Source organism: Lactuca sativa, chromosome 1, assembly GCF_002870075.4.
Source record: "Lactuca sativa cultivar Salinas chromosome 1, Lsat_Salinas_v11, whole genome shotgun sequence".
Lineage (NCBI taxonomy): Eukaryota > Viridiplantae > Streptophyta > Magnoliopsida > Asterales > Asteraceae > Lactuca > Lactuca sativa.
The window spans coordinates 187,815,158-187,826,022 of record NC_056623.2 but is presented as its reverse complement, the minus strand read 5'-3'; the positions used below and the strand labels follow the sequence as shown (position 1 = coordinate 187,826,022).

Here is a 10,865-nt window from a genome sequence, read left to right as displayed (position 1 = left end):
CAGATAGATAGATCTCAAAAATACTGGTATTACCGATGTAATAAGTTCAGTGAAAATCGACCTAACAGTAGGTCATACATCATACCATATAGAAAAGTTTGACAGTTCTTAGATTTCAAATTTGAGTACGGAAGTTAGAAACATTTTACACATAAGTGCTACTTGGAGTACAGATGTTAAAGGCTATCCTTTAATTAAAAGACGGAGATGTACTAGACATCAACCAACGGCGATGGGAAAAATCCCGGGCGAGTACTGCGGTCGGATACTTGACGAAACACTTCTTGAATGGGTCGATCCTGAGTCCTCTGACAAGCTCGAAGTTCCAATATTTCAGCTCGTGAGGCAGCCAACTGCTACAACAGGGTATTATTTGTCCTCCGGGTCCGTTCCATGTCTTCTTCAAGACGGCGGATGCTGACTGTGTTGACACCTGAGTCGGCATCAATCTCTATGACCCGGTCGACGGCTGCTCTACCTTGCTCGACAATACGAGCTATTCTGCGGATAATGACAGGCAGAGCTCGGTCAGTAGAGCCACCATCGCTGATGTTGTAAAAGGTTCGGTCCCCAAAGTATGGTAAGGGTTGACCCTGATCATCACTCCAGCGGTTCAGGTTGTTTGCCCACATGGGTGTAGGACCTGGAAACACTGGTCGAGGGTTGTTGTTCGGGGCTTGACCTACAATCGGTAGGTTGTTGACTTCAGGCTCGGAGTCGGACCCATCTGAAAAGCCTTCTGCGAGGTGATCATCCAAAGGGATTGGATGATCAACTTCGGGCTCTTCATCGATCCACCCGGCATTGCCTTCATTGGGAAAGTACGGGTCGCCATGATGTATATCTAGCCATCAAGATCTATGCGAGAATAGAGGTATAAGAATATAGTATACGTGTAACTAGTAGCGCAAAATACTCCTATAGTATTTTTAAGTTTAAATTCTATTGATCTTCTTGTGGTATTGTTGGTAAGTTTTTAGACTTGTTAACCTATCACAACCATTCTAAGGCATGTGCTAATCACTCCTAGGATCAGCATAGTTGATCAGGCTATGCCATTCCCAGGACTGACCATACATCCCCAAGCTCACTTGTGATATTTAACAATCGTAATACTTTTGTTCTTGTCATTGTGACACTTATTTTAGTATGAATGCAGACTAGTATACTTAGTTAAATATTTTATTATTTTAAGTATAGACTCTTGGTCAGAGTTTAATCCCCAATGGGTTTATAGTTTAGTATATCTTTTATGGGTTGATATACTCAATTCACTATAAACAATGCTCTGATACCAATCTGTCACACCCCAAAACCAAGAACGGCGGAAACGTTCTGGGGCGGAGGACGTCATGTAAGGTAATCACAACACAGTAAATGTAAATAGGCAAACAACATCATCCATTGCATTAAATATATAAATTTAATACATGTGTGTTCTGTAAAATTTTAGACACCAAAAATATAACGTAAATCAAAATAACAAAATGATGAGTCTTGAGTACGCTCCATCATCTCAAAAGCTGGCATCGGTACCTGTCTACTGATGACCTGAGAATACAAGTTATTTTGAAAGAGTTTATCAGCATTAAGCTGGTGAGTTCATAAGTATTTTAGTGTCAATGTTCATTGTCAAAAACGTTTGAACTTGTCCCAATGTATAAGTTTGTAAAAATGTAAATAAATGTTTAAAAGTATTTGCAAAAGTTTGAATCTCTCAGAAAATCCTATATTTTCTATAATAGTAACCTCCTACCAAGGCTTAACTGTTTTGTAAACTCGTCTGTTGTAAAAGTGTGTGATTACCCAAGTATAACTATCATTTGATAAAATATAGTTTGTACATTAATGCTTAAGTGAGATTATCACCAAAATATGTAATGGGTAAATCATTGTAGTACTGTAGTTTTGTATGATAAGAACTACTGTTGTACTGATTACTACTACCTTAAACCGGATTTATATTAAGGTATAATGTGATAATTGCACCATACTATCGACTGATAACAACGACATAAAGAACGGTCGTAATAACGGAATGACGTTTGGCACCCGCAGACCTGCAGGTCCGGCTGTAGCTAGCAGCAAGGTGTAGGATAGTCAATCCAGTATAGATCTATACGCAAACTCAACGCTCTCCCTCCAAGAGAATTCTGGCTACAACTCGGGCCATGACATTTAAGGCATGCTCCGATACAGTGGATCACATTTGTTATCGTATTCTTGCATGTGTGATGAAATGTTTCTTGTTCTAGTATAGTTGTATATGTTCTCGTAGTATAGTTGTATATATTCTCTTCCTAGTATAGACTCATGAATGAACTGACTCATTGATCTAGCAGTTGTAATAGTTTGATTCTGTGTTACCCCGATGGTAACTTGTTAACAGTGCGTTTAGTATATATGATTATGGAAGTACTTTCATGTCTATATATGTATATTTGATATATAATTAATATGGAAACGACCTTCGGATGGTCACCCAAAATCCTATCAGACCACATCCAAATCGAGGAAAAGGAAACAAGGTGGATAGCCTTCCTAAGTCCTTTAAACATTATTTATACGTCTATACATATATGGGCATGCAATTTGTAATATAAAAGCATAAATAAGTATTTATAAGACATTTGAAACATAAGTATTATTTTTAAAGAAAGATTGACTTGATGTCAATCTATAAAACCATTTGAAGGTGTAGATTTGATTAAAACAGTTTAATAGATAGTTTGAATAGTGATAAAACCACTGATTTCCCTAGTTATTAATCACATGTGATTAGTACAATCACAGGTAATTGAAACAATAACTATAAGTATTTAACTTGCATTCCCCCCTTTTGAAAGCATATAAAAGCATTTAGAATATTTAACAGGTTGATTAAGGGGTATGAAACTCACTTGATTGATTGAGGAAAGCGAGATGGAAAACCGGGCAGAGTTTCGTCTCGGAAAACGGATTTTTCTCGGGATTCTCGGGAATCTCGGGAGTAAAATCGACCCTCGGGATTTGAGCAAAAAGACCAGAGCTTCGGGTTATAACGGGCACGGAAAACGAGACAAAGTTGTGAGAGAGAGGAGAGAAATGAGCAACATTTTCGGAAAGCCTCGCATCCTATTTATAGGAAGGCTGAACCGCCTACGAACGCGGGGCGTACGCTCGTACGCAGCGCGTACGCGTACGTCATGCATGACCGAAGCCTCGACTGCCTCGGTTCGGATGGGACGGGTTGCTGGGTACGCGGGTCGGACGGGACAGCGGGTCGGACGGGTCGGAGCTTCGGACGGGTCGGACGGGTTAGATTCTTCGGATAGCGCGACGTGGACGATCCGAGACCCTCGATCTCAGTACGCGGGGCGTACGAAGGTACGCAGGGCGTACTTCGGTCCAATCCGATGACTCCCCTTCGGATATTACCGGGAATTTATAATTAAATTCTTATTTATTTTAAATAAACTTCAAAAATTCATATCTTTCTCATACGAACTCCGTTTTTGACGTTCTTTATATCCACGCGAAGGTGAGACCATGATCTACGACTTCCGTTTAGATTCCGCTGGCAAATTCCGAAATCATTTTTATTATTTATTTATTAAAATGACGTGATTAAGGAATTTCTTCAAAAATTCATAACTTCCTCGTCCGAGGTCAGATTTGGACGTTCTTTTTATGTACGCAAACCTTGATATGATTCCTATTACTTTATTTAATCCGAATAAGATTTTAGGAAGGTTACATTTTGACCTAACTTTGATCGATTTTTTTTTTACATTACATTGACTCGAAATATCGGGTTGTCACACAAACTACTATTGGTTAATGAATGTAGGTCCATTTACGGCCCAAATGTGGATTCTTGGCCCAAAAAACCAAGTTAATGGGTTACTAGCCCATTAGGCCCAATAAGAGGATCCTGGTCCAATAAGAGGTTTGAACCGGGAACTTAAGGTTACAAGCCAAAGGTGAGTGAATGTAGCGTACTAAATTAGGTTTAGGGCTTGCACGGGTGAGTTTTGATTCGAATTGTCGTTTTTGAATGAATAACATGTATAATATCGTGTTCAAGGTCACAAGATACATCAAAAGTTAATTACACATGAACAAAATTTCCTAGCCTTAAAATACTAGTTGTGGCATCATCCCCCCGTTAGAGGAAATTTCGTCCCAACATTCTTTTTGAAAAATTATCTTAAGACCTAGAGAACAGGTGAGGGTACTTTTGCATCACTTGATCTTCGTGTTCCCATGTGAATTCCGGTCCGCACTTTGCACTCCAACAAACCTTCACAATCAGAATGCGACTTTGTTTCATATGCTTCACCTCCCTGCCCATTATTTCAACTGGTTCTTCGATGAACAGGAGATTCTCGTTCACCTCAATTTCATCCAAGGGATCAATGAGAGTTTCATCTGATAAGTACTTTTTCAGATTCGACACGTCAAACACGAGGTGTATGTTGCTGAGCTCCGCAGGTAGCTGCAACTTATAGGCCACCAGACTAATCCGGGCAAGAATCTTGAATGGTCCGATGTATCATGGATTTAGTTTTCCCCGCTTCCCACATTGGATCATCCCTTCCTAGGGAGAGACCTTCAATTGTACCCGATCTCCGACTTGAAACTCTAGAGGCTTTCTCCGTTTATCAACATAGCTCTTTTGTCGGTCTCGCGATGCTTGGAGTCGTGCCTTGATTTGAACTATTTTCTCTGTCGTTTCCCGAATGATCTCGGGGCCTGTAAGAGTGTTGTTTGGTGTTTGCCCTCTTGCCATCTGAGTGTCTCCCACATCAACCCAGCACAGAGGCGATCTGCATTTCCGACCATATAAGGCCTCAAAAGGAGCAACCTTAATGCTTGTGTGATAGTTGTTGTTGTATGAAAACTCGATTAAGGGAAAATGGACATCCCATTCCTTGCGAAAATCAATTACACAAGCTCTAAGCATATCTTCTAATGTCTGGATGGTTCGCTCACTTTGGTCGTTAGTTTGAGGGTGGTACGCAGTGCTCATATCCAATTGTGTTCCCAATGCTTTCTGGAGCGACTACCAAAATCGAGAGGTAAATCTACTGTCTCGATCGGAGATAATAGATATCGGTACCCCATGTAATCTCAGTACGTCCTTTATATAGATCTGCGTTAGATTTTCCATTTGTACGTCTCCTTTATTGACAGGAAATGGGTGGATTTATTTAACCTATCGACAATCACCCAGATAGCATCCAATCCGTCCGCTATCTTAGGTAATTTGGTTATGAAATCCATTGTAATTCTTTCCCATTTCCATTCAGGAATTTTAGTTTGTTGTAGTAGTCCCGAGGGCTTCTGGTATTCTACTTTAACTTTGGCACAAGTGAGACACTTGGCCACATAAGTGGCAATCTCTGCCTTTATGTTCGGCCACCAATAATGATGTTTAATGTCCAGGTACATCTTATCGTAACCTGGATGAACGTAATATCATGTCTTGCGTGCTTCATTCAGGACTACGTTCCTGAATCCTCCAAAATTTGGAACCCAGATTTGACTCATGAAATAGTAGGCTCCGTCTTCCTTGATTTCAAGATTCCTTTGTATTCCACGTAGTACTTCATTCATGGCATTTTTCGGCTAATGTTCATGGTCATTGCTAATGTTCTTACTCAGTGACCCGAGTATTCTTTTCTGCTTAAGGCATCGGCCACCACGTTAGCCTCTCCTGGATGCTACTTGATCTCGCATTCATAGTCATTTAGCAGCTCGACCCTGCTGCCTCATGTTCAGTTCCTTTTGGTTCAATATATGTTGGAGGCTTTTGTAATCTGTGAAGATGGTGCACTTCGTACCTTAAAGGTAGTGCCTCCAAATTTTTAGGTCGAATACCATAACTCCCAGCTCGAGATCATGAGTGGTATAGTTTACTTTGTGGGGTTTCAATTGTTTCGATGCGTATGATATCACTTTTCTACGCTGCATCAGCATACAACCTAACCCTTGGTTTGATACATCACAATACACCACAAAGTATTTTGTCCCCTCTGGTAGAGACAACATCGGAGCACTGCAGAGGGCTCGCTTTAGGGTTTGAAAAACAACATCCTGTTTGTCGCTCCAGTTGAAAGATATGGCTTATTGGGTTAGAGTGGTGAGGGGCTTGGCTATCTTGGAGAAGTTCTAAATAAACATTCGGTAGTAGACTACAAGGCCCAAGAATTGTCAGATCTCCGTTGGCGTTCTGGGGGTTGCCCAGCCTTCAATGGATCTGATCTTAGAAGGGTCCACATGTATCCCTTCATTACTGACCACGTGACCCAAGAAGTTTACCTTGTGAATCCAGAATTCGCACTTGGAGAGTTTCACGTACAACTTCTCCGCTCTGAGTGTTTCTTAAATTTGTCGTAGGTGTTGACCGTGACCATCCTTACTTTTAGAGTATATGAGGATGTCATCGATGAAAACAATTACAAAGTTGTTGAGGAATGGATAGCAGACTCGATTCATGAGGTCCATAAATGTTGCGGGGGCATTCGTTAGACCGAAGGGCATAGCAACGAATTCATAATGACCATATCGAGTTTGGAAAGCAGTTTTAGGAATATCTTATTCCCGGACTCGGAGTTGATGATAACCGGACCTTATATCTATTTTAGAAAAATAACTGGCTCCTTGAAGCTGGTCGAATGGATCATCAATCTGAGGGAGTGGATATCAGTTCTTGATGATGAGCTTGTTTAACTCCCAATAGTCGATACACATTCTGAATGATCCGTCCTTTTTCTTAACAAACAAGATCGGAGCCCCCAGGGTGAGAAGCTTGGCCTGATGAATCCTTTGTCTAAGAGTTCGGTTAATTGGCTCGATAATTCCTACATTTCGATGGGAGCTAACTGGTAGGGTGATTTGGGAATTGGCGTTACCTCGGGTACACGGTCAATTCGGAATTCAACCTGTTGCTTGGGAGGTATTCTTGGAAGATCTTCAAGGAATACATCGGGAAAGTCCCGCACTTCCGGAATATCATTGATGTTCGTTTCCTCTTTTTTCTTGTCTATGACATGGGCAAGAAAGGCTTGATTCTTTTTGTGTAGGCACTTTTGTGCCTTGATGAACAAGATAAGACGAAGATCGGCTCCACGTTTATCGCCGTATATGATTAGGGTTTCGTTAGTGGTTAGGTGAAGGCGAATGGCGTTCTCGTGGCGCATAATATCGGCATGGTGGGGGCTTAACCATTCCATGCTGTTGATCACATCAAAACTTCTAATATTTACACGCATCAAGTTGAGTTGAAACTAGTGGTTATTTAGTGTGAGTGTGCACCCTATGAAAATGTATTTGGTTGATTCGGTTTTCCTGTTGGCCATCTACACCATGAAGGCTTTGCTTAGCTTTTGGGGTAGTTGATTTAGTAGGTGTTTGAATTTACTACTGACGAAACTCTGCTCAGCCCCACTATCAAATAGAATGCATGCATAAATGTTGTTGAGGAAACGTACCAGTCACAACAGCCGGATCTTGAACCGCCTCCCCCCCTGCCCCATTGTGAGGACCATACCTGATCCTCCTGCACCTTGAGTATTGGCCTTGGGGCAGTTTCGCCTAAAATTACCGGTTCTTCCACATCCATAACAAGTATAACCAGCCCTAGCATTGTTGTTGTTGTTGGGTTGTTGGTTTGGTTGGGGTTGATATCTGCAGTACCGAGCGGTGTGCCCCTTGAGGTTGTAGTTGGTACACTACATCTCTCTGCATTCGCCATTGTGGTGGTAGTTGCATTTGTTACATTTTTGTATGTTTCCGACGTAAGGCTTAGTAGTAGTTTATGCGGATGAGGCTGGAGTAGCTGGAGTTGGTGCAACTTGAGCGGTAGCAGCGTGGACTGCCACAGTTTGTTGCATTTTCGAAGATCCCTGATTTTGACGTCCCTTGCGTTTATTGGCCCAATTTTTCTTGTTATTTATTAGGACAATTTCTGGCAATGTGTCCAAGTGTTCCACAGTGAACACACATCTTTTTCTTCACGTAAAAATTGTTTCTGCTTGCCCCTGGTAGCACGCCCTTACCTTCACTACAAGAAAAAGACCCTTTTACGACGTGCAAACCAGGACACTCATTGATTTATGTTACGCAAAAGAGAGTGACATTAAAAAAGTGTCGTCTCTTCAAAAAATTCAAGGATTTATGTCACGCATTATTGCGTGCCCTTAGATTAGTGTCTCATGTAAAAAAAATAAAAACACGGAGGGCACTTTATCTAAAATGCGCGTCCTCTATGAATGTCACTTTATGTTTTACTCAAAACGCGCGTTCTTGAAAGGGGGAATTGTAATCCACTCAAAATTCTTAAATTTTTTAATACCCCACTTCAAGACCCCTTTCATTCTCTTCTTCGTTCTCTCTGCATACCCTAATCATGATATACACCTCCAACAACTCGTATCCCTATTCAACATATGCAACTTATGCCTGATCACAAATGAAGATCTCACCTCGCCTCCCCTTACCGGCAACATCAGGTCCGACGACCTTAGAACTTTCCAGAGCTCCTCTCAATCCTATGTCACTTGTCGTTCTTCTCCTCATGTTCCCTGCTCCTCTCTCCGCTTATCTGCAATAACCTTCCTTCTTCAACCTCCACGTTCACCTCCTCTTTCTTCAACCCAGGCAAAGCCGCCTTCAAAACGTGCACCTCCGACGTCTCCTTCTAATCGATTCTGCCATTAGCGATTGATGCTGTTTCGCGTGATGGTTCGGGAAGGTTGTTAAGAGCAGTGGAAAGGCCCTGGAAAGGATCCCATATGTCGAGGGAGAAGGGATCGAATACATTGCTCCTCCTCTTGCTAAATCCCTTTTTCTTCCTGGCTTAATTTTTCTCCATTTGATTCAAGATCGAAGGAACAAACTTACGACTCTTGTTAAATCCTTTTTTCTTCATTTATTAAATAAAAATTGGTTTGGTTCAGGGGATTAGCTATTCAGTTGCTTCATTTCTAAATTTTTTTTTCTCAATGTGATTTGAAGATAAACACACCTTTTGTTGCAGGAGGACCAGCCTGATGATAAAGGACAATCCTTGTATACCCGTTTTAATATTTCTGGAATGGATATGCAGAATTAGCCGATCAAAGAAAGGAAAGACATTAAAATATCAATGGAGTTATGGAGAGCAATCCTTGACCATCATTCACATAGATAGTGCGATTTCTAGGGCTCAAAGGTTTGAACTTCTTGATTTCCCTAATCTGTCATCTTCCTCACAGAGTTATGGAGAGCAATCGTTGACATGGCATTCTTAAGGTTGATTAGGCACATGAAGCCTGATGTGTTTTTTAGACTATAGTGAATGAATCTTACAATTGTCTATTTTCTTTCACTCGTTTCCAGGAGTCATGGTGTACTTTTTAGACTATAGTGAATGGATCTTACAGTTCCCTAATCTGTCATCTTCCGTCACATCCACCACCTCAAACCTCCAAACCTTTTTCAGCGAGTAGTTCTCATACCTGGAGTCATGGTGTACTTTTTAGTTTAAGCAAACATTTTGATATCAGATGAAAAATCTATAAATAACATTTGAACATGTCCATAGAAAACAGAGAAGTCTCTTCCCCTCCAGTTCTTGATCCAAAATTGAATTTCAGAAATTTGATTTGGCATTATTATTATTGTAATCATAACATATACCTGCTCTGACTTCCAAAATGCAGTCCCTTTCATCCGCATCATCCTTAGGCATTAAAGCCTTGAGTAGCAGATTATGCACATATCCTTCTTCTTTCAACGCCTGCTCCAGTTCTTCGTATGCCATGGCCCGCATGTCTTTATCTTGTTCACAATCGCCCACTAGTGATTTCAAACTCTCAATTTCCTACAGCCAATCAAACACAGATCAACATCATCATTAAGCTAATCTAAATCCTATGTTAACGAGCATACCGCGTATCGGAAGATATATATGTGAACTCTTTTTTTACACACATCATCTTTACATTCTTTTTGTGGTGTTTTTTATAATCCATGTTGGATTTTCTTATATTTGGACCAGTCTCCCGGGTTTTTACCTCTTTCTGATAGATCGAATCTTACGTCTCCTACAATCCAAGCAAAAAGTATGTTTACTTTCGGCGCGAGTTTTACCATTCCAAGTTGTAGAATTAAACTTCTCCAAAACACGAGGTAAATCGAAATATTTTTATAAATTTTAACATATCGGTTGAATAATTTTCAGTTTTATTTTTTTATTTTCAGGGCTCAAATATAATCCAACGAGTTTAATTTTTTTGAATGTATCTAGTATATCAAAACTACAATGACATCCAATTACAGTGACTTCGAGTAGTAACTTTGATGATGAAAAGTTAAGTGTTGTTATTAAAAGTAAAGGAAGTTGGTTACAAAAGCTTTCAATGCCTTCACCAATGGATCATCTTCTAGTCTCGGTTGAAGGGCCATATGGGCCTGTTTCAACCAATTTTCAACAGTAAGCAAACCATGAACTATTAACCAATTTATTTGTTTGTTATATAAAATGGTCAAAATCGAGAAACTTCCAAAACTTTTATGATTTAACAATAAAAAAAATTAAAAAAATTAACATGGATATTTATGATGTATATGATCCTAAAAGATAGTCTCGCTCTTGGCAGATATACTAATGTTGTATATGATCCTAATTCAAATTGAAATTGGTCTTCCAACATGGATAGTGAATAAGAAGTTTGATCCCCTCCTTATTATGTGTTTGTATATATTGTTTCATTTCACTAGAAAATGACTGTGTTGCCCTTGTGTCTTTTATCTTTTGTTTAGCTGAGAAGTTTAATTTGTATATGATTCCTTTGTTTTGTTTGTAAGGTAGTTTTGATCGTAACTCCATGAAGGTAGTT

The 10,865-nt window shown here is 40.1% G+C and overlaps 1 protein-coding gene across 1 annotated transcript; it reads right to left on the bottom strand.

Moving 5' to 3' along the window:
* Positions 1–9,216: 9,216 nt before the first annotated feature.
* Positions 9,217–10,431, bottom strand: LOC111891183 (peptide chain release factor 1, mitochondrial-like). Its single transcript, XM_023887260.1, has 4 exons — positions 10,375–10,431; positions 9,664–9,847; positions 9,406–9,498; positions 9,217–9,296 (listed from the first exon to the last, which is right to left on the bottom strand). The coding sequence occupies exons 1-4, from the start codon at positions 10,429–10,431 to the stop codon at positions 9,217–9,219; spliced, it is 414 nt and encodes a 137-aa protein (XP_023743028.1).
* Between the last annotated feature and the right edge of the window lie 434 nt (positions 10,432–10,865).